This window comes from Oryza sativa, chromosome 1 (assembly GCF_034140825.1).
Source record: "Oryza sativa Japonica Group chromosome 1, ASM3414082v1".
Classification (NCBI taxonomy): Eukaryota; Viridiplantae; Streptophyta; class Magnoliopsida; order Poales; family Poaceae; genus Oryza; species Oryza sativa.
In genome coordinates, this window is record NC_089035.1 from 34,489,094 (window position 1) to 34,511,902 (window position 22,809).

At 42.3% G+C, this 22,809-nt stretch overlaps 4 protein-coding genes across 7 annotated transcripts; 3 read left to right on the top strand and 1 right to left on the bottom strand.

Annotated features, from left to right (window-relative positions):
• Positions 1 to 2,293: 2,293 nt before the first annotated feature.
• Positions 2,294 to 5,119, top strand: LOC9268592 (phosphoglycerate kinase, cytosolic). The gene is given in 6 exon segments (XM_015766808.3): positions 2,294 to 2,810; positions 3,422 to 3,499; positions 3,591 to 3,851; positions 4,017 to 4,334; positions 4,477 to 4,635; positions 4,705 to 5,119. Coding segments are annotated over 6 exon segments (1,449 nt in total). The 5' UTR covers positions 2,294 to 2,372; the 3' UTR covers positions 4,900 to 5,119.
• Positions 5,120 to 5,720: 601 nt separating this feature from the next.
• On the bottom strand, positions 5,721 to 9,082 carry LOC4327955 (uncharacterized). 3 transcript variants are annotated; one of them, XR_001542678.3, is made up of 3 exons: positions 7,819 to 9,082; positions 6,307 to 6,357; positions 5,721 to 6,149 (listed from the first exon to the last, which is right to left on the bottom strand). XR_001542678.3 is itself a non-coding variant. In XM_015766805.3 (2 exons), exon 1 carries the CDS (start codon positions 8,809 to 8,811, stop codon positions 7,822 to 7,824), a length of 990 nt encoding a protein of 329 aa, XP_015622291.1. In that variant the 5' UTR covers positions 8,812 to 9,082; the 3' UTR covers positions 5,721 to 6,357; positions 7,819 to 7,821. The 3 variants fall into 3 exon arrangements, 1 of the variants encoding a protein (XP_015622291.1); XR_001542677.3 differs by having other exon boundaries at positions 5,721 to 6,207; XM_015766805.3 differs by having other exon boundaries at positions 5,721 to 6,357.
• A 2,144-nt stretch (positions 9,083 to 11,226) lies between these two features.
• On the top strand, positions 11,227 to 13,485 carry LOC4327956 (pentatricopeptide repeat-containing protein At1g33350). Of its 2 annotated transcripts, none has more exons than XM_015773748.3 (2): positions 11,227 to 12,966; positions 13,083 to 13,485. In XM_015773748.3, the coding sequence occupies exon 1, from the start codon at positions 11,317 to 11,319 to the stop codon at positions 12,637 to 12,639; it is 1,323 nt and encodes a 440-aa protein (XP_015629234.1). In that variant the 5' UTR covers positions 11,227 to 11,316; the 3' UTR covers positions 12,640 to 12,966; positions 13,083 to 13,485. The 2 variants fall into 2 exon arrangements, with proteins under 2 accessions (XP_015629234.1, XP_015629239.1); XM_015773753.3 differs by having other exon boundaries at positions 11,227 to 12,920.
• A 1,110-nt stretch (positions 13,486 to 14,595) lies between these two features.
• On the top strand, positions 14,596 to 22,010 carry LOC4327957 (nucleotide pyrophosphatase/phosphodiesterase). Its single transcript, XM_015765889.3, has 13 exons — positions 14,596 to 15,262; positions 15,399 to 15,486; positions 18,635 to 18,904; positions 18,998 to 19,106; positions 19,215 to 19,332; positions 19,433 to 19,565; positions 19,688 to 19,875; positions 19,948 to 20,134; positions 20,232 to 20,299; positions 20,475 to 20,568; positions 20,666 to 20,857; positions 21,038 to 21,118; positions 21,745 to 22,010. Exons 1-13 carry the CDS (start codon positions 14,961 to 14,963, stop codon positions 21,805 to 21,807), a joined length of 1,893 nt encoding a protein of 630 aa, XP_015621375.1. The 5' UTR covers positions 14,596 to 14,960; the 3' UTR covers positions 21,808 to 22,010.
• The last annotated feature ends 799 nt before the right edge of the window (positions 22,011 to 22,809 follow it).

A 22,809-nucleotide genomic window follows, 5' to 3' on the forward strand; every position in this document is an offset into this window, starting at 1 on the left:
AAATCATATGTAGTGTCGAAATCATATGTAGTAGGGATAATCTTTGTCTCTACTAGTACTTCCTAAAAAATGACTTCATTCCAAACTGTCCTAGAAAGTAGTAGTTTTTATCCTCTTACCTATTCTAGGTTTATAAATAGAAAATTTTATATCTTATCGCTTTTGAAGCAGAACATTATCTTATTGATAAGGTACACTCTGGTCTTTCATTCTTGCCACTAATTTGTCAATCATCAATGGCTAAAAGTGAAGTCTTTGTAGGGGATGGAGGAAGTAAAGAGCATCACCAAGAGTATCCCAATAATCAATTCCCAAAACTATATTTTTTTGGATCTTCTAAACTGAATATAGGAAGTGAGAAAACTATCACTTAAAAAAAAGCCTAAAATTGATTTCCTATAATGAAAAGTGGGCCCTCCCTTTAACTACCAACGGAGAAAATTAGTTTTTCTATCCCTCCCATATGGGCATTCTCCTTCATCTTGTTATTATTTTTTTTATCGGTGTGTGGTTATTTTTTCTCCGTGCACGCGAGAGAGCGATGGGGAACAAAGAATTGCACCCTTAAAGTGGGGAACGAGATATTAGGAGTTGGGAACCTAGAATATTAAGAGACAGGTTAGTGCTTATGTTGGATGCGATTTTTGACTAAAAATTTTTAAATTTGATAATAGGAAATAGAATAAGAAAGTTGTCGGTAATACTTGTTTCTGTGAGAAATTTTGGTTCATCATTCTCCGTGGCTTCGTCATCATATCAGTGTCCTCCTACCCCGTGCTCGTAGGGAGATTCAGACGCGCTGCGCGAAGCCTCGCTACTCGCTGGGCGGGGTGGATGGGCCTTCTGCAGTTCTGCCTGTCTTTTGCTATCGTGTGTGTTTATCTAAAAAAAAGTATCGTGTGTGTTTATGAACAGTTTCACGGAGGTAGGAGCCTGAAGTACAACGCTATCCCCTTTGATTTGAAAAAAAAAATCTTACCTTTGCATTTTTTTTATTATTTTCTTCTCAATTTTCGACACATGCAAATCGATTTATGATGCCAATTTTCTATCACAATTGATCAGCCATACACAAACGGTCTCACAGTTCAACCGGTGATGGACCAGCTATAGCAGCTTTATGATACCAATCACTATATATTTATACTTACTTTGTGATAGTGTCCACGTAGAAAACACAAATTTTGGTTGTTACCAGATAGTGGTAAGGATGAAAACGGTACGGAAACGGATGGAAACCATCTTTATCGATTTCGTTTTTATATTTTTTTTTTGAATCAGAAACCCCGGATACGAAAACGAAATCAAATTTATCGAAACCGAAATCGAACCGGCGCGAATACGGTAAAGAAAATTTATTAGAATAAAAAATCCCTCAAACTGAAAAACCCAATTCTCAAGTCTCAATGGTCAACAATTCATCATAAAATACAATCATAAGTCCAATTGTTAAGTTTCAACAGTACATCACAAAACACAATCTATGGAATAAATTATCTATGTTTAAGAGAGTAATGTTGTTGATAAATCCCAATGCAGGAAAAAAATATTCTTATGTAACTTCAGATTTGCATAACAAATATTTTTTAAAAAAAAATAAATAACAGCCAAACACTATGGTATTAACTATTCAGTGCTTAAAAAAATCTAGGGTATTTCAATCACACAATTTCCGGAAAGTTTTCGACCAATTCTGAGTTCTGACGGAAATTGCCCTTATCATTTTCGATTCCGTTTCCGAGAAAATATTTCTAAATTTCTTTCCGTTTCCGAAAAATTCTAAAAAAATTCCGATCAACGGATTCTGTTTTCGAAAATAGGTTTGGAATCCGTAAAATTTCCATACCATTTTCACCCCTAGTAGATAGTGGTAGCAAATCTGACACTTCACTTGCTCTCGTTGTAAATTTTGTAAATTATCCCTGAAATTTCTAATATCAAAAAACAGTTTAACCTAAATGCATAGTTACGTATAAATTCAAATAAGAAATATTTCATATAGAAACATATGTGCAACACATTTCATGAAAATTATTTTTTAAATAGATAATATTATAACATACTCTTTTTATTTGTAGGAAGCACTTGCATTTAGCTAGTATATATGCAGTTTGATCCTTCAATTATGTTCGGTTCTTTTGAAATTATCTTCTCCCGTTGTTGCAACGAGAATTTTGCTACTAAATTAAAATGAAAAAAGAAAAAAGTTTGAAAAGAAAGTTTTCTATAAGGGACCGAAGCTTTCACGAAATTTCAATCCAATATTCCAGGAGATGATCCGGTGCTCGCAGTCGCAGATCCTTTCCCTGTCTCCGAAGAAGTCGTCCCTCTCACTCCTTCCCGCTCTGCACGACTGCACCCAACTCCTGCCAATGGCGTCGGTGGCCGCTACCACTTTCCCCTCCATGGCCCGCCCCGCGGCCCGCGGGATCGTGGCCGGCGCCGCCGCCTCCACCGTGCCGCTTCCCCGCGCTGGCGTTGCCTCCCCGTGCCCGACGGCGCGCTCGCTGGGCTTCGCGGCCCGCGGGACCGACCCGCGGCTGGCGATCCACGTCTCGTCGCGGCGTCGAGCGGCCTCGGCGTCGGCGGGGAGCCGCCTGGCGCGCGCCGTGGCGACGATGGCGAAGAAGAGCGTGGGCGACCTGGCAGCCGCGGACCTCGAGGGGAAGCGCGTGCTCTTGCGCGCCGACCTCAATGTGCCCCTCGACGCCAGCCAGAACATCACCGACGACACCCGAGTCATAGCCGCCATCCCCACCATCAAACACCTCATTGGCAACGGGGCCAAGGTCATCCTTTGCAGCCACTTGGTAAGCCGTAAGACTCGCCATCCCGATACTGAATGTTTTGTTTTTAACCGAGTACTGAATGTTTTCTCAGATATAATGTTGTTTGCATACTTCCAGTTGACTAAAACTTGACAATCAAAATGGTCGGATGGTGAAATTTGTAGGCCTGACAGAGGTTCTAGGCTGTGGATTCAGATGTGGTATCGTATATGCGCTTCTATGAGTGCCCGTGGCCATTAGTGGTGCTGAATATTATACTGTACTACATTATTCCTAGATTTACTATAGATGTTATCAGGACATTACTTGATTACTTCTACATCAGGAATTGAATTATTGTATTCACGGACAGAGAAAAGTGTGCAATTCGTTCTATTGATTTTGAGATGACATGCATACACAGTTGTTTACTTTGTATTAGGAGAAATTAACCTTCTGGTTAGCATGTCCTTGGATCTGGCATTATTGATTTGATTATCGTAGATGCAGTTCATTATGCAGGGGTATGTGTAAATTGTGCTGAAATTTTTTATAATTTACTCCTCACCTGCCTTGTTGGTGAACCTTTTCTTCACATACAAAGTATCATAGATTCATAGTGCCAGTCTGATGAGTAGATTCTTATGATTCAGGGCCGTCCTAAGGGTATCACTCCCAAATTTAGCTTAGCTCCTCTTGTACCAAGGTTATCTGAACTTCTTGGCATACAGGTATCTTTCCTCTGTTACAATGTCAACTCTTTTGGTGTACGCATCTGTACTAATTTATGCTAAGAACATTTGCATTTGCATGCACAATCAGGTTCAAAAGGCAGATGATGTTATTGGTCCAGAAGTTGAGAAATCGGTCTCTGTGCTGCCAAACGGCAGTGTTTTACTGCTTGAAAATGTCAGATTTTACAAGGAGGAGGAGAAGAATGACCCAGAGTTTGCGAAGAAGCTTGCCTCCCTCGCTGATCTTTATGTAAACGATGCATTTTGAACTGCTCATAGAGCGCATGCATCAACTGAGGGAGTCACCAACTACTTGAAGCCGTCTGTTGCAGGGTTCCTTTTGCAGAAGGTTTGCATCTCTTCACTTTTTCGCTAACTCCTGAACTTGGAGTATAAACACTCACCTTTAAAAGAAGAATCATTAATTTCTGCTTCCATTTTTTGTTCCTTCAAAGAGTGTCTGAATGACTGAACCTCTCTATTTTTCTTTTTCATTTTTATAACAAAATCACAGGAGCTTGATTACCTTGTTGGAGCTGTTTCAAACCCCAAGCGGCCATTTGCGGCTATTGTAGGTGGTTCCAAAGTGTCATCTAAGATTGGAGTTATTGAATCACTCTTGGAGAAGTGTGACATCCTTCTATTGGGTGGCGGTATGATATTCACATTTTACAAAGCACAAGGATTTCCAGTAGGAGCTTCCTTGGTGGAAGATGACAAACTCGAGCTAGCAACATCTCTCCTTGCAAAGGCAAAAGAAAAGGGTGTATCTCTTATGTTGCCAACAGATGTAATTGTTGCTGATAAGTTTGCTCCTGAGGCTAACTGTCAGGTTTGTTATAGCTCATGATCAATTAATTACCAATAAATACTGGAAGCTTTTCAGTAATTCCTTCAAAAAAAGAGAAAACTTTCCACCCAAATTTGATGGCTGAAAATCTAAGCTTTGATATGCCCATGGGATTGTTCTTTAGGTTGTTTCTGCTTCTGCAATTCCTGATGGATGGATGGGACTGGATATTGGCCCAGATTCAGTTGCTGCATTCAGTTCTGCCTTGGAAACTACTTAGACAGTCATTTGGAATGGGCCCATGGGAGTTTTCGAATTTGAAAAATTCGCAGTAGGAACTGAGGTAATGATTCACTAAAATCCTGTTTGCAGTTGCATGCTAAGAAACATAAACATGAACTGTCTTCTACAGGCAATTGCAAAGAAGCTGGCTGAGCTTAGTGGCAAGGGTGTAACAACAATAATTGGAGGTAAAGACTCTGTTGCAGCTGTTGAGAAGGTAGGAGTTGCCAATGTTATGAGCCATATTTCAACCGGAGGTGGTGCAAGTTTGGAATTGCTGGAAGGAAAGGAACTTCCAGGAGTAGTAGCATTGGACGAAGCTTAGAGCCTGTTGTGCTATATATTAACCAAAATTTTGTTGTATTGAGTCAATATGAAGCTCCTCGGCAACATGTAGGAAATTGAGTGATTCAATCTTCTGTGCATTTTATCCAACGGCTTGAAATTGAGTGAATGTTTTGTAGCTTTTGGAAACCGGCTGAATAATCTGCCAAAAAATTGCTGTATACTCACACTATCTCATCACAAACATTTAGAAAGAAAAACTTCTGTCGATTAATGTTGAAACTTCTCCAAGCTACTCTTGCTGTGACAAAGTACAAATCGTTTTGCTCATCGCTGAGTATTTGAGTAAAGATGTTTCGTTTTGCCTTTTTGTTCCACGTCAGAAGAGAAGACTACGATACTTGAAACTACACGAAGGTTTTGCTTCTCGAGATTTTAGTGTGTACGTGCCAAACTAACATATATTCATTGACGTGTCATTGTCATAGAAATCTGTCACCAAAGTACTCGAAAGAAAGCTTCAGCATTACAACTTCTGTCCTTTGAGGCTTTGACATGCTCACATGCATCTCCAAGACTCCAACAGTGCCCATAGATGTAAGGAATGAGGATCTTGACTCTGACTTTATGTCAGTGGCACAACTGCAAACTGCACAAAGTCAGGGGATCTGTTTCCAGATGTAAGTGTAACTAGGAAGTGCATCACAGCATCAGTGTATTTTATAGCCTTTAGCAGCTGCTATCCTGCTATTGTTGCTGCGTGATAACTCATTTTGCTCCTTCGCTGAGTAATTAAGGATGTTCTAGTTTTGCTACGATACCCAAAATCCAAAACTATGCAAGTTCCTCAAGATTTTAGTGTGTGCCAAACTAACATAAATTCATTGTTATATGTTATTGTCAAAGAAATCTCCCACCAAATTACTCAAAATGAGCAATCGACTGTAACTTGTCCTTTGAGTGCTCACATGCATCTTCAAGAGTGCTATAGGTGAAGTACTAGAGCACTAGGAAGTGCATAAATGCATCATATGTTATCTCATAGCATTTGGCAGCTGCTATAGTGCTATAGCTGCAGTCCCCCCAAATAAAAAAACGAAATGAGCATACGCATGTTCCTGAAATGAGCATACGCATGTTCCTGCTACAAACAACGACGGCTCCATGAATCATCACTCATCAGCGTCCAAATCTCCAGCTCCAGCTTCTGTCGGTCTCAACTCATGGGTGGAATTCCTTGCCCAGTCGGGTGTGTCGATCTCAACTCATGGGTGGAATTCCTTGCCCAGTCTGGTGTTGGGAGCCAGGGTAGTGAATTTGGTGGTTGACAAGTTGAATTTATCAGATGCTACTCTAAGAAGATGGGCAGTTAGCAATAACTGTCGTTATCCTGCCTTTTCAGTCAGGCTCAGCCAGATAAACTACATTAGGAACAGGAGCAGCTCACCAGATTTCTTCAGGTAGTCACCACATTACATATCCCTTGATCTTCACGGTTCTGACAGTAGTGAAGAGACGAATGACGACATTAATGAATACTACTAATCAACAACAGTTTATCTCCAAGACATCCACAAAAACAGATAAAGCCTCACCATAGGGAGAACCATATAGACTGTTAAGAAACAAAAGTTGGATAACATGGGGATTGCATGATGCGTCATAGACTTCTACTTTTCAGTCAGCCAAAAAAACATTGCACACAGCAGCGAAGGCAGGCAAAGCAAAGGTATAATGCATGATGACTTGGGATCAACAATCTGAAGCCAGAAAGCATGTGACCAACTGAAACCCACCAAAGCATATATTCATTTCATGGTTTTCATCAAAATTTGTAAGGTATTACCGTTGCATACTGACTTAGCATCAACAATCTGTAGCCAGCAAGCATGCGAACAACTGAAATCCACCACATCATATATTTATCAGAATTCATAAGTTGTTATTGTTAAATCTTTCTCTCATTGACTCACCATATGTTAGTTTTTGCAGCTTTGCTATCTTCTTTGTACAATTAAGGATAGTAACACACATGAGGTTCCCCCATTATTATCGTCATGCTTTTGACTAAAATATAGTAACCACTAATACTTGATAGAAGAAAATCTAGAAGTCATCGTATGACAAATAACGTCCAAGGTCAAGCTTTTTGAAAGATTTTAAAAGAATGAGAACTAGTCTGAAGAATAAAAGAACCATAATATAAGTTACTACCTCTATTGATTATTGAATCTTTGCATGTTCAAAACAGATTGATACATCATGTGATTATTTGCAATTCAATAAAGTAATCAGCAGAGACGTAGCATAGCACATTTTTGTAGGGCAATGACTAGATTTAATGCTTGTCAATTTCAACAAGTTTGTTCTTCCTATTGAGGTGATGAAAATCAGAATGAAATTTAGTGCCTTTTTATAGTCCTAACAATCATACCAGTGGGTGATCTTTTACAACTAGATACAGCCAAATACTCTCCACCACTAACAATATGATATCTCCAACCCTGCCTTAAACCATCTGTACCTTCCAAATAGTGTAATGTGTAAAATCAACCCTGCCCTAAATCATCTATACCTTCCAAATAGTGTAATGTGTAAAATCATTTTTTTTATCACAGTGCATTATTTATCTAGAACAAGTTTAAGAATCTTTACAAGTGTCATTTAAACCCAGTCGAATATAGCACTGACAAATGAGAACTACTCCTTACACTAGTATAAAGAGAAGAGGAAAAGAAACCCGTATATCATAAATTAGTCATGAATGACAGGAAAATAATGTAAACAGAGACACAATAATGCAAAAGAAAGAGAATTTTCCTTATGCATCTCTGTTCCATTGCATAGACCATTCCATATTATTACTACTTACAGATTACAAAGCATCATAGTGAACTAGATAGAAGAGCACAAAACAAATCCTACTCTCTTCTTTAGAGCAAGATCCAGCAGTTCTTACCCTTTATGCATCAAGGTTCTCCATCTGAATATTGCTCTTGAGAGGCACGTATTCACCAAGGTACCCTCCGAGATGCTCATACAATGCGCTTCGATCAATCTGCTGGTTGTGGAAGGCCTTGCAAGCGTAGTAAAACACGCTCTGCACGAGTAGCCCCAGCAAATTGACGCAGACAAGAACAGACACCAGCACAGCACCAGCAAGCACCCGACCGGGCAAGCTCAGGCCAAGGCTCCCCTCCTCGCCGCGGCCCTTGACTACGGCCGCGCGGAACAGCACAGCGGTAACGCCGCAGGCGGCGAAGTAGGAGACGACGAGCACGCCGGCCGTGCGGGTGCGCCCTTGAAGCAGTTGCTTGCTTTTTGTCATGGCGGCGAGACCGCAGAGCGGCTCGAGCACGGAGATGACGCTGGCGAGGTGCCACAATGCGGAGATGTAGACATGGATCGCGAGGAAGACGAACACGACGACGACAAGGATGAGGACGAAGGGGAGGGAGGGCGGGGAGGAAGATGGGGCGAAGAGCAGGAGGAGGAGGAGGACGGTGAGGGCGAAGACGAGGTGGTAGGCGAGCATGAGGAGCGAGACCCAGAGGAAGGTGCGGAGGAGGCGCGGGAGGATGGGCGGCAGCGCGGCGAGCGAGGAGGCGATGGATGCCGGCTTGGCGGCGTAGAGCGAGGCGACGGTGAAGACGGCGGCGGCGGTGGAGAGGAGGGAGAGGGTGAAGAGGAGGATGAGGTAGAGGAACTGGTACGCGAAGAGCTTGAGCCACTGGGCGGAGTCGGAGGAGGAGTAGTCGCCGTTGGCGCCCTGGAGGCGGAGGATGATGGGGTGGGTGAAGAGGGAGTGGACGAGCACCGCGGCGGAGAGCGGGAAGACGAGGCCCGCGGTGAGCAGCGCGAAGGTGCGCGGCGCCGCGCGCGGGATCGAGGCGGAGACGCGGACGAGGTCGGCCGCGCCCAGCGCCGCGAGGTCGTGCGTCGCAAGCTCCATCGCCTCGGCGGCTCGGCCCGCGGTGCGGCCGCTTTGGGGTTTCACGGGGATTTGGCGATTGCCCGTTTTTCTTCGGTCGTCTTGTGGGAGGGGGGATTCGGGTGGACGCCGCGGCGGTGATGTGGTAGGGGGAAGGCAGGCACGGTCGGTGGGCTTTGGCCGCGGCCGCGTGGGCGAAGAAGGGGAAAGCAAGATGAGAGGAGGGACGGCGAGGCAGGGAACTCGGGCGAGAGGGATGGATGGGGGGAATCCACCGTGGAAAGCTCGTGCCGCCCCCGCGTGGCGTGCCGAGCGTGTTTTGTACTCGCGCGGCGGCGACACGAGCAGGCTGTTCGGCAACACCGGATCGGCCTGGACGCAGCGTGTGCCGCGTGTTGTCAATGTGGTTGGGCCATAACGATGGTGGTAATCTGCCAATCTATCGTGTCTTTTAATACACAGGAAGGCCGGGCCGGACCCAGCTTGGTTGACCGCGGGTACTTCGGCATGAAGCATCTGGAAATGGAGGGTTTCCTTTTACTTTTTTTTTCTAAAGGGCATGTTTAGTTTCCAAAATATTTTTTCTAAAAACATCACATCGGATTTTTGGACACATGCATAAAGCATTAAATATAGATTTTTAAAAATACTAATTACATAGTTAGGGAGGAAATCGCGAGACGAATCTTTTGATTCTAATTAGTGCATGATTAGCAATAAGTGCTATAGTAACCCACGTGTGCTAATGACAGATTAATTAGGCTCAAAAGATTCGTCTCGAGGTTTCCAGTCGAGTTATAAAATTAGTTTTTTTTATTCGTGTCCGAAAACCCCTTCCGACATCCGGTCAAACGTCTAATGTGACATTCAAAAATTTTCTTTTCGCGAACTAAACAGGCCTAAGTATAGTAGTATCTAAACAAGCCAAATAGTTAAAATTCAGAAAATGGATAGCTATTCCCGTGATAATCAACGGAATTTGGTGGAAACAGACGGGGAGTGTTTTGGCCCTCCGTAATCTTTGTTAACTTGTTGTCTTTGCACAGTACATTGGTAGAGTTACAGAGACCAAAGCTATTCAGCAGATGACAAAGCCAGGTGAGGTGACGAAACACCGAGCGGGCATTCTCGTAGCTTGCTGACCGGAGAGCCAAGTGATCACAAAGCTTCATGGTTACTAATGTACATTCAGTTTCTTCTCATGTTGCAAACATGTCTTCGTATGTGGAAGTGAGCGCAAAGGAAGTAGACACATGCCAATCATTTGTGTGTCCTCACAGCAGCCACCGATACGTATTCGTTAAGCAGGCCCTTGTATTGTGCCTCCGCCTGCTGAATTTTAAGGCGTAGTTGATGTTCCTGACCAGTACAACAAATAATTTCATCAGATTTGTCAATTGTTGTGTGGTTTAGCCAAGATGCACTGGTCAGCACTAATGTGTTTGAACTCATTGCAATGTCAAATATAACCTTGAGCAAAAGATCCATCTACGCTGGCTCAAATTCCAAGCACCTGCAAATGGAGAGAAAAAAAACAATGAAATCCTGAGACTTTTAGGCCAAGATTATTATCTGGCAAAAGTAATTAAATTTTATGCTCTTTGGACTTACTCTTGATTCTTGAAGGAGCATTTTATGCTCTAGCTTCAAGTAATTAAATTCATTCAACTCTCGTTCTCCCATATATTGGCACACCTATATCCAAAGTCATCAGCTTTCAATACACATATAGACTATGATGTTAGATAAAAAAAGTATTATCTGAGAGTCAATTGGGCCAATTATAGAATTAATAGAAAATAAATTATTTAGAGTCCAACTCAATAAAAGGGCCCTTGTTGGATTTGATTCCAGTTTCCTTTTGTGGGCTCCATGAATGGAATAAGTTCATTTCAGATCCCTTAACTTGACAACGAGTTCGATTTTCGTCCTTGAACCAAAAACCGAATACAACAAGTCCCTCAACTATCAAAACTTGTGTAATATATATCCCATGGCAGTATACCAGGTAGTTTTGTCCGACGTGACAATCTAAGTCAGTGTGGACCCCATATGTCAAGCACCCTCACCCGTTCTTCCCTCTCTCTCTCTCTTTCTCTCTACATATGAGACCCATGCTGACTAAGATTGTCACGTCGGACAAAACCATCCGGTATACTGCCGTGAGACCTATATTGCACCGATTTCGATAGTTGAGAAATCCGTTGTATCTGGTTTTTCTTTTCAAGGATGAAAATGCAAGTCGCTGTCAATAAGGGACTTAAAATAGACTTACTCCAAAAAGAATTCATCTAAAAATACTGGTCCGTCAAGCAACTGGATGGGCCTGTAGTGATTCCGGTTGCTTGACAGCTCGACCGGCAAGCAGCCCAACCTGTTCGAGCCGCCGCAGATACCCGACCGAAGAACCAACCGGTCGCCTCCCCTCACCTGCCCAGCTGCCCTTGCCCCGCCCAAATTCCAAACCGAGCTCACCAGCGCCGGCGCCGGCGCCGGCACCGCGGCACGCCGTGCCCTTGCTCCCCAATGTCCCATCTCCAGCACCTCGCCGCCGGCGAACTCGTCACCGCACTCCGCGGAGCCTCCTGCCCTTCATCAGCCCTCCGTCTCTACTCCCTCATCCGCATCCACGCCCGCCCCTCCGATCCCGCCCTTTTCGCCTGGCGCCCCGCCGTCCTCGCGCTCAAGCCCCTCTCGGCAGCCGCCTCCCTCCCTCTCCTCTCCCACTTCCACGCCCACCTCATCAGGTCCAACCTCCTCGCCTACCCTCACGTCGCCTCCTCCCTCCTACGCGGTTACTCACTCCTCTCACCCGAACACGCCCACCACCTGTTCGATCAAATACCACCCTCCACCTGCAACCTGGTCGTCGTCAACGTCATGCTCGGGTCCCTCTGCCGATCCTCCGATCTAGCTTCCGCGCGAGCCTTCTTTGATGGCATCCCTGACAAGGACGTGGTTTCTTGGTCAACCATGCTTGCCTGTTATTTCTCCCACAGTCGCGTAGCCGAAGGCCTTGCTTTCTTCCGCACAATGACATTTACCACTCAGCTTGCTGCAGATTATGTGATGCTCGTCACCGTTCTCACGGGTTGTGCATCAGCTGGCTTGCTGCCAGTGTCCTGCAGGGCCATTCATGGATATATTGTCCGGCGCGGAATCACCTTCACCATGCACCTTGGCACGGCTTTGATTGATTGCTATGCCAAGGCTGGCCGCCTTGATTATGCATCCCGTGTGTTTTGCCGAGTCCCTTTGAGGAATGTGATGCACTGGACCGCAATGATTTGTGGGTCGGCAGCGCATCTTGGCAGCGAAAAGGCCATCCAGCTGTTTGAGGAGATGTGTCGGAGTGGAGTGCAACCAAATGAGATGACATTCACAGCTGTTCTCAGTGCATGCGGGCAAGCTGGACTGGTGGATCAAGGGAGGAGGTTCTTTAAACTTATGGTTGACACATATGGCTTTGAGCCGACTATACATCACTATGGCTGCATTGTTGATCTCTATGCAAAGGCTGGGAAACTGGAGGATGCTTATGAGGTTATCAAGACCATGAGAATGGAGCCAAATATCATCATTTGGACTTCATTGTTAGCAGCATGCAAGAAGTTCAAAAATTTTTACATTGCAGTGGAGGGAATAGAGAAAGTCTTGTCAATGGAGATATCAGAAGAAAATGGTGGATTATATGCACTGATTTCTGACCTTTATGCTATGGGTGGACAGTGGGAAGATGTGCTAAGGGTTAGGAGTTTGATGGAGGAACGTAATGTGTGGAAGATCAGAGGGTCAAGCTCCATCAAGGTGGGCGAACCCCAGGACTTTACTTTTCCTGCAGTCAGTTGATTTTTCATATGGTTTCCACAACCTGGAAGTTTTGGGACAGAATGGAAGGACACAGCCTCTTTTGATTGGCTTCACTGCTGAAGTATTCAGAGGATAACTTTACATGCTACTTGGTGAAATCTGTTTGGGGGCATCAGTGGAATGAATACAAGTTTTTACCCGATCTTTTTTCACTGCTGCGTTGAGTATTTGAGATAATCGATGATATTTGGATATGGTTGATCAGGATGATAAACTGGCATATTAGAAGATCATCTGTTTGATGCATGGAGATTACTCAGGTGCATATGAATATATGATCAATTGATGCTTCAAACAAACTAATGAGTATGAGTTGCTCGATATCCTTGTCTTCTGGCTAGTTTACTATGTGTCTAGGTAGTTGTGCCATCACAATTATCTGATTTTGTACTGGTTTTTCCTCTTGTTTATATGGATCACAGGGGATAACAAAGGATATCTCTGAGTAATGGTTTTCATGACTTCTTCCTAGCTGATTTGGCTTTCCAGACACAACCGAAGACAGCTCAACAATTGAGTTTCAGCTCCTTACTTTCATTAAAACTCTACAGTTGATCAATTATCCAGTCTGTTTTGTCGCTAACAGTTTACAAGTCCTGCATCTTCAATAAATTCTGCAAGCTTGTATCCAGGTGACATTTTTCGTAGATTGCAGTTTTTACATGTTATACGGCAAAAAAAAATATTCCTGTTGTGCTCATTGGAAATTCTTTTAGGATCAATGTCCTGGAGTTGCTGTACATTGCTATATCACTTGTATTTGAGTGGATAAACTGTTGGCTAATGTAAAAAAAAAAGCCTTCTGTGAAAACAAATTGATGGAAATCATGAAACTGTTCTGTGTTGCAATGCTTGCAGTATATCCCCCCGTTAGTGCAAAATCATTGCCAAGATAAAGATAATAATAATATTTGAGCAATAGTATTGTCACTGGCAAACTTTTTCATAGTACACTTGTGAGGTGGGCCATAAGCAACTGATACAATAGTCATTAGCATATTCCATTCAAAAATAGTCATTAGCCTATCAAAGTACATTACCTAGTTAGAAAAAGGAAGGATCATACGCTAGTTGGTACATAATCAATTAATGGTAACACGACTGGCCAATGCCATTTGGATCTTCAATTAACTATGTTTGGCAAATCACAACGACGCGACGTGCACGATCGATGGCGTGACGTCCTAGAGTTTGTTCTATGCCAGTTGACAAAAACTGACGGAGAACGTCCACGCTAAGTCACTTTTTAATCTTGATCTTAGTAGCTGATGAAATCTTTTCGGCACGTGCATTTGATATATAGTAGGAGTATATACCAAACGAAGCTGTACTAAGAAACAGATACAGTGTCTGAAATATCGAGAGAACTAGCAAATAGTAGTAGCAACCAAAAGAACCCTTATTTTAAATCATCTATGGTATCGGTGTAATATGTCAAGACAATTTAGCAATAATCGTGTCCTCGCAGCGAAGCAATTGCCCAACGAGAAAACCATTGGCTGCCGGGAACAAAAGCAGTCGAACCGAGCGGCAAATTAATGTATGCCCGGCTTGTTGCGCCTAACATTGTCATGAACCAGTACTGCTGCCCCCATGTTCCATCCGCCCATCACCCATGCGTTTGGTTGGAACACCCTAAAGCCGAAGCCACACCGCCACACGGTTCGGCCACTTGATCACCCCCATCAACTGCCCGCCGATGGCAGCATGGCGCAGATACACTGATACACACAGGGTTCCCCCTTTTCGCCGTTTGACAGGTAACAATCCTGTGAACAAGACATATTCTCGGGCATTTTTCCGGTGTACATGTGAAAAGCTATTACAAATGCAGGAGGGATTGCAATCGCGCGCAAGCGACGTGGTTGCGGACAGCGAAAGGAATTGGCCGCTCCGCCCGTTCCCGCCACGCTCGCCGCGACGTACAGCATATCCCTCTCGATTCCCTCGTCCCCCATATATATTTCCCTTTCAGAGAGGCGCAGATATCACCGATGGCTCCGCGCCCAGAAGCGTCCGCCGCGACGTCTCCCCGTTAATTGTCATCCACATTGTTGGAGGAGGAGCCGTGTGCCCGTGTGTGTGTGTTCACGTCGGCGTACGTGTTTCATCGCAGTGTGCCCGTTATAACGGCCTCGTCTCACCAGTGCGCGCGCGGCCGGGCGCGCGTATAGGTGTAGAGCCAGCCACACGCTCACACGTACTCCCGTGCAGTTGCCAGTTGATTGGTTCAGCGTGGCTGCGCGCGGCGCGGGGCGGACGGGCAGACGCGATCGACGACAGGCACCGGCTCCGGCTCCATGGCGCGCCTCCTTCTTCTGCTCGTGCTCATCGGCGGCATCTGCGCCGCCGCCGCGGCGAGCTCGCCGCTACTCCCGGCGGCGGAGACGATGCGCGTGAGCTTCGCGGGGAAGTCGGAGTTCAGGACGGTGAACAGGAAGCCGCTGGGTACGTGCCTGGACCCGAGCCCGTACCTGGAGATCAGCGTCAGCACCGGCGGGGCGCCGCTCCCCGACGAGGCGTTCCTCAACGTGACCGTCTCCGGCGTCCGCAGGCCCGACCGCTCCCACTGGCTCGCCATGATCACGCCTTCAAACTCCAGGTGAATGAGAAAATGCATGCAAATCGATTTCATCATCACTGTAAACGTCTCTGTTTGAGTTTGATTGGATCGATCTCTTCCTCTGGTAATTAATGCAACTGTGTGCGAGTAAATTAATTCATGGATGCGCATGCAGTGTCTTGGGGTGCCCTCTGAACGGTGTCAATTACATCGAGACAGGTGATCTGGCGAGCCTCCCTCTTCTGTGCCACTACCCTGTCAAGGTGAGTTCTTGCATGCAAAGACAACCGCTTTTTCTATGCTCTTAATTAACTTGATCTAATTTAGCTACTAGTAGCAGTTTGCACCAGTAACTCTTCCACTGTAGTAGGAGGAGGATTTAGTTGCCACACACCAACGTAACCCTGATCAAGCTTGTCGATCAGATCTAGTAGTACGTATATAACGTGACATACGACACTTGCCATATTAAATCCTTGATGATGTCCACCATGTCTGAAGATTTCCTTAAATTGGTTGTTGAGTCCAAGGAAAGACAGCGGCGATAGCAAAATTAATTGGGACATTTCGACAACGACGTGCTAATCAGATCGTTAGTTGCTACACGGTGCAGCAATGCCTGTGCTATATAAGCCTCACATGAATGATCATTCGTGAAGCAATCCTATTTGTCAAGAGCGTCAGGGGCGGCGGACCTAGTTGTCATGGGTCTACATCTGTACACCTAAATACTTTAACAAAAAATTCCAGTATGTATCATGTATTTATACTATGGTTAGATCTAAATAATTGTGTGGTTCCCTCCACCAGAAACACCAGTTTCAACCCAACCAAATCACATGTGGAACTGCCTCTGTTTTAGTGTTTGCTCATAGGCCTCAACTTTTAAATTAACCAATGGTTTCTTGATTAGCTTTATTTTTGAACGAGGATCTTGCTTGATTTACTTTATACACTCATTATGAAATTCCTGCGTTCTCCACTGTCAAGCGTGCTAATGACCTATCGTCAACGTCTCACATGCATGAAGTATATATATATATGGTAACGGCACACACACATGCATGACAGCATGACTCAAATCAGACAACCTCGTAATATCTACTCTAAAACTACCTCAGTCCACACTTTATTCAAAAAAAAATTAATTCTTACCTATAAATCTGAATATAACGTTATCTAGGTTCATTTTTTTTTCTGAGCGAAAAAAATGCCCATACTTATCCATGTTCATAGTTTAAATTTGTTTATTCTTTTTAAGATAGAGGGAGCACCTTATTTGGGTAGAATTTTGTTAATAGAGTCATCAGCAACAACTAGAAAAGTGCTCATGCTTTGTTATAGGTAAAAGACAATACATTACAAAATGCTATAGACAATATATATATTTTTTATCAAATATGCATGTTACTATCACTTCATTGCTTATTTAAATATATATATATTCACTTGTTTGAAATAAATACTGGACTATTCCATAATATCATAAATTATCAATGGCTCATTTATAAAAATTGCAAAAACAAAGGGTGAGTTGGTCGTGGCATATTCAATGTTATCATCATCAGTGGCTTCTAAAGAAGTATATACTCCATCCATTTTATATTATAAGCCGTTTGATTCTTTTATGAAAATTCTTTAGGTTTAATTAAGTTTATAAAAATAATTAGCAACATCCACACCACTAAATTAGTTTTATTAAATTTAATACTGAATATATTTGATACGTTGTTCGTTTTGTATTGAAATGTATTGCTATTTTTTTTCTATAAACTAGCATAGTGGCCCGCGCAAATTGCGCGGCTAGCATCATTATATTTTCTTTCATATAATAGCATATATATTTTCTCAATGTATTATTCAAATATATTAGAATGGCAACATAATTTAAATTTTGTACTAACTTTACGAAACTATTAATGTGTAATATTCATATTGTATTTTATATGCGTGTTAGTTATTAATAATTTTAAATATCAAATTTTAGTTATTTGTAAATTATATTCCTATATGGACTCTAGACTCGTCTTTCAATATTTCTTTTCTTTAATTCCGATTTTTTGTTTTCTGTGAATTGTATTTCTATATAAACTCTAGACTCTTCTTTCAATATTATTTATTTTTAATTCTGAATTTTTATTATTCTAATTGTATTTTTATGTGAACTCTAAACTCATCTTTCAATATTCTTTAATTTTTAATTTCGAATTTCAGTTACTTCTAAATTATATTCTTATATTGACTTTAGACTCTTCTTCCCATGTTTTTTTAATTTCGAATTGTAGTTATTTGTAAATTGTAGTATTTTTATATGAACTCTAAACTCTACTTCTAATTTTATTATGTTTATTCTGAATTTTAGTTAGTTTTAAATTTCAATATGGACTCTATACTCTACTTCTAATATTTCTTATTTTTAATTCTGAATTCCTATTATTTCTTAATTGTATTTCTATACGGACTCTAGTCTCCTCTTCCAATATTCCTTATTTTTAATTCCGAATTTCTATTATTTCTTAATTATATTTCTATATGGACTCTATACTCTACTTCTAATATTCCTTATTTTTAATTCCGAATTTCTATTATTTCTTAATTCTATTTCTGCATGGACTCTAGACTCCTCTTCTAATATTTCTTATTTTTAATTCGGAATTTCTATTATTTCTTAATTGTATTTCTATATGGACTCTACACTCTACTTCTAATATTCCTTATTTTTAATTTCGAATCTATTATATTATTAAAGGAATAGAAAAAGGAGCCTCCACGTTCGCTCTCATGGCCTAGAAATTCTCACATTAATCGGAAATATAATAAGAAAATAATAGAAATTAGGAATTAAAAATAAGGAATATTAGAAGTAGAGTATAGAGTCCATATAGAAATACAATTAAGAAAAGGAATAGAAAAAGGAGCCTCCACGTTCGCTCTCATGGCCTAGAAATTCTCACATTAATCGGAAATATAATAAGAAAATAATAGAAATTAGGAATTAAAAATAAGGAATATTAGAAGTAGAGTATAGAGTCCATATAGAAATACAATTAAGAAAAAAAAAGAAATTCGGAATTAAAAATAAGGAATATTAGAAGTAGAGTATAGAGTTCATATGGGAATTTAAACTAACTAAAATTCAGAATAAACATAATAAAATAAACTTATTTTTAATTCTGAATTTTAACCTTTTCTAAATTGTATTTCTATATGAACTCTGTTTTTCTTTTTCTCCGATTAATATGAGAATTTCTAGGCCGTGAGAGCGAACGTGGAGGCTTCGTTTTCTATTCCTTTAATAAGTTAATAGATTAGTTAAACTTTTGACTAAGAAAAAAAATCAAATAATTTATAATATGAAACGAAGGGAGTAGTTGCGATCCAGCCAAAATTTTAACGGGGCCGGGCGTGCAGGCCCAGTACCTGACAAGCGACCCGGGCTACCTGGGCTGCAAGGCCTCGGCGTGCCAGAAGCGCCGCGCGTCCGGCACCTGCAAGGTCCGGACCTGCGCCGCCACGCTGGCGTTCCACGTCATCAACTTCCGCACCGACGTCGAGTTCGTCCTCTTCTCCGGCGGCTTCGCGACGCCGTGCGTCCTCAAGCGCTCCGGTGCGCTCCCGTTCGCCAACCCCGCCAAGCCGCTCCACGGCCACCTCTCCAGCGTCGACTCCAAGGCCACCTCGGTGAGCACATCTACTATCATCCAAAGCTTTTCCACCTTGCTTTTCTGCAGCTGCAAATGGAGTAATTTGTTGCATTTCTGTATGATGAATCAGATGAGGCTTACGTGGGTGAGCGGAGACGCGAGGCCGCAGCAGGTTCAGTACGGGACGGGCAAGACTGCTACCTCTGTCGCCACGACATTCACTCATAAGGACATGTGCAGTGAGTAGTAATTAATCATGTGTTCATCACTGGGAAAATGCAATGTAAAAGAGGATAATTCAATATCATGTTTATTATCTCAAATGGAATGAAAATTCCAATGTGCAGGCATCGCCGTGCTGCCGAGTCCTGCGAAGGACTTCGGGTGGCATGATCCGGGTTACATCCATTCGGCACTCATGACCGGTCTCCAGCCATCTCAGTCCTACAATTACCGTTACGGAAGGTACAGGTTCCCCCCTTCTTTTTTCACTTTTTTGCTGTAAAAATTAGCAGTTGTCACTTGTCAGTAACATCCTCAATACGGGCTTGCCGCTGATGTGCAGTGATTCCGTGGGTTGGAGTAACACAACCGAATTCAGAACCCCACCAGCTGCAGGTTCAGGCGAGCTGTCCTTCGTGATCTTTGGTGATATGGGGAAGGCTCCACTGGACCCATCAGTGGAACACTACATTCAGGTACACAAAATCCTACATTCCTGCAAATGTTCCATTTTCATTAGCAGCTCGTACATTTCCGCGTGGTATATTTGCTCTGAGACAACGATGATGATTGGTGTTAAACGATGCAAAATTTGCAGCCTGGATCGACCTCCGTGGCCAAAGCAGTAGCTGCAGAGATGCAAACCGGAAAGGTCGACTCGATCTTCCACATCGGAGACATCAGCTACGCCACGGGCTTCCTTGTCGAATGGGATTTCTTCCTTCACCTCATCACGCCGCTCGCGTCGCAGGTGTCCTACATGACCGCCATTGGTAACCACGAGAGGTGATTCCTGCACCCAGAACACTGTGCATATTCTAGGTGTGGATGACAATGAGCTGATGATGCTTTCATCAGAGACTATGCAGGATCTGGATCGGTATATCCGACGCCGGATTCAGGCGGCGAATGTGGAGTCCCCTACGAGTCCTACTTCCCCATGCCTGCTTCCGGTAGGGACAAACCATGGTATTCGATCGAGCAAGGGAGCGTTCACTTCGTTGTGATGTCCACCGAGCACGAGTGGTCAGAGAAGTCAGACCAAGTAAGTGATCAAAGTCACCTTTCTATTCCTTTTCACTTATTCAGGAGTACATCGTTTACATGTTCATGTCACTCTCCAAATTTTGTTGTGTGAGTAGTACAATTGGATGGAAATGGATTTGTCATCGGTTGATAGATCAAGAACACCATGGGTGATCTTCATTGGGTAAGCTAAATGATCTTTTATTCTTCTAAAAAATATATGTTTGCCTAGAGATCAAACAAACAAAAGATATTATTTTCTGAAACAAAACAGGTAAAAAAATATGTTCCGTACTCCAGAATGCAAATTGTCTGATACTAGAAAGAATTAACACTTGTCACTTCAATGACCGCTGCAGGCATAGACCAATGTATTCATCCAGCAGCGGTATTCCGCCCAGCGTTGATCCGAACTTCGTTTCCTCTGTTGAGCCACTCTTGCTTAACCACAAGGTAAGATTGGAATGCAGCTTTAGTCACACTTAAATCTACCTTCATAAGTTCATAGAATACTAGACTATAGAAGGATGTTTTGATTTATGATGAACAGGTCGATTTGGTCTTCTTTGGCCATGTACACAACTACGAGAGAACGTGTGCGGTATACCAGGGCAATTGCAAAGGCATGCCAAAGAAGGACGCAAAAGGAGTTGATACCTACGATAACAGCAACTACGCCGCACCTGTTCATGCCGTTGTTGGAGCAGGGGGGTTCAACTTGGATGGCTTCCCTAAGATTGGTGTAAGAGTCATATCTACACCTTTGTGTATGTTGTTCTCCTAGGCAATTATAGACATCGTTTCAAACTACATAGTATGGTGGTAACAAATTGATATACTCCTAATTGATAAGAACGCATTAACGCCTGAAAACTCACATACTGTTAAAGTGACAAGCTTGTCTTTCTGTTAAATTGTTCAGCTGCATAGCTGGAGCTTATCAAGGATTTCAGAGTTTGGATATGCCAGGGTACATGCGACGAAAACTGATATGTTGGTTCAGGTCAGTCCACATATATATATTCTACCTCGGTTTCTGTTAACACGCTTTTTAAATTACTGAACGGTGGGTTTTGTGTAAAAACTTTATATATATAAGTTCCTTTAAAATATAAAATAAATTTATTTTTTAAGTTTGCAACAATTAAACTTAATTAATTATGTACTGATGGTTTTCTTGTTTTTCTTACTTTAACTTTATCTTCATCTTTATTAGAAAAGAATATCACCTGTCTTAACTCTCAATTCTGTCTCTTGTCTAAATTAAATTCTCATAATGAAATATTCCAACTGGTAAAATCATCATTGCTCACAAGTACTTCCTCCGTTTCACGATATAAGTCATTCTAGTATTTCCCACATTCATATTGATGCTAATGAATCTAGACATATATATATTTGTCTAGATTCATTAGCATCAATATGAATGTGGGAATATATGTCTAGATTCATTAGCATCAATATGAATGTGGGAAATGCTAGAATGACTTACATTGTGAAACGGAGGGAGTAGTAAAATAACTATTGCATGGAATGATTGATTTTTTTTTAAAAAAATGCTACTATCTGAGTAAGCAATGGTGCATGGCTGCATCTCAAGTCTGAACAACTGTTACTCTCTTTTTTCAGTTTGTAAACTCGAACACGTCGGCAGTCCAGGACCAATTTAGGATTGTGAAGGGAGCCAGATGATCCAACCTTACAAGCAACTTGATATTCACAAGGAGAAACAGTAGCTACTTTTTTTTATTTGTTAGTATATATAGCTAGGTACGCTGTAAATAGATGCTGAATTACACACATAAATGCTATAGACTATCAGGCTGTGTACGCGGCTACAATAAAATTAATACTATCATTTTTCTCCCTGATAGTAACATTTACTCCATCGCAAACCTTTGCCTGCTAATATTTCAAGAGTAGAGGGATATTAGATAAACAGTTTGAAGTTGAGGAGTGTGTTGTAGACTTGTTCCATGTGATGATCACTTAGGTATATGAAACTTGTAAAATACGGATCTAGCTCTAATCTTGGTTTAGTGTATCACCCAATTTTCAAAGTGCAGATAAGGCAGCTCGTGCACTAACATCGTTATCCATGGTGATTGGAATTTTGTATTTAGGCTCTTCCACTATAGTATGCTCCTGAATCGATTCCTACCACTCCCAAATCGACCGTTGGTAGAGGAGGTGAAGAGACATTGATTAGGGTAGTGGCAATAGGAGGTCCTTGAAGCCAACATAGATGGTGTAGTAGGATGAGAATGATCCCACGAGTCCGACGTGGCGTGATTGTCTTATTTAAATCGTCTTTGTTCCCCCTCTCTGGCTACAATCTACTACAAGAACACAACTTGCCACCAACAATGGATTCACAAGTTTTGCCCCTTGTTCGCCAGTCCTTGCTGTCCCTCCACAACTAGGGCTGTCAACGAGCCGAGCTCGAGCGAACTCGTCTGCCTAGGCTCGAGCTCGATACAAGCTCGAGCCGAGCCTATAAAATGTCGAGTTTTCTAACAGGCTCGGCTCGAGCTTGACCAAGCTCAAGCTCGACTACCGAGCTTGATTTTTAAGTAAAGCAATATATATTTCAAAAATAATCTTTAAAAAAATAATTAATTTCTAGTTCATCATATTAGTAGAAGAGGAAAAAAAAGAATAAAATAAATATATGATGTCAATATAAGGCATACA

Coding starts and splice junctions, on each gene's coding strand:
- LOC4327955 (XM_015766805.3), bottom strand. CDS start 8,811: ATGGAGCTTGCGACGCACGACCTCGCGGCGCTGGGCGCGGCCGACCTC.
- LOC4327956 (XM_015773748.3), top strand. CDS start 11,317: ATGTCCCATCTCCAGCACCTCGCCGCCGGCGAACTCGTCACCGCACTC.
- LOC4327957 (XM_015765889.3), top strand. CDS start 14,961: ATGGCGCGCCTCCTTCTTCTGCTCGTGCTCATCGGCGGCATCTGCGCC. Junction 18,905..18,997: donor TCGACTCCAAGGCCACCTCG/GTGAGCACATCT, acceptor ATGATGAATCAG/ATGAGGCTTACGTGGGTGAG. Junction 19,876..19,947: donor GCCATTGGTAACCACGAGAG/GTGATTCCTGCA, acceptor TGCTTTCATCAG/AGACTATGCAGGATCTGGAT.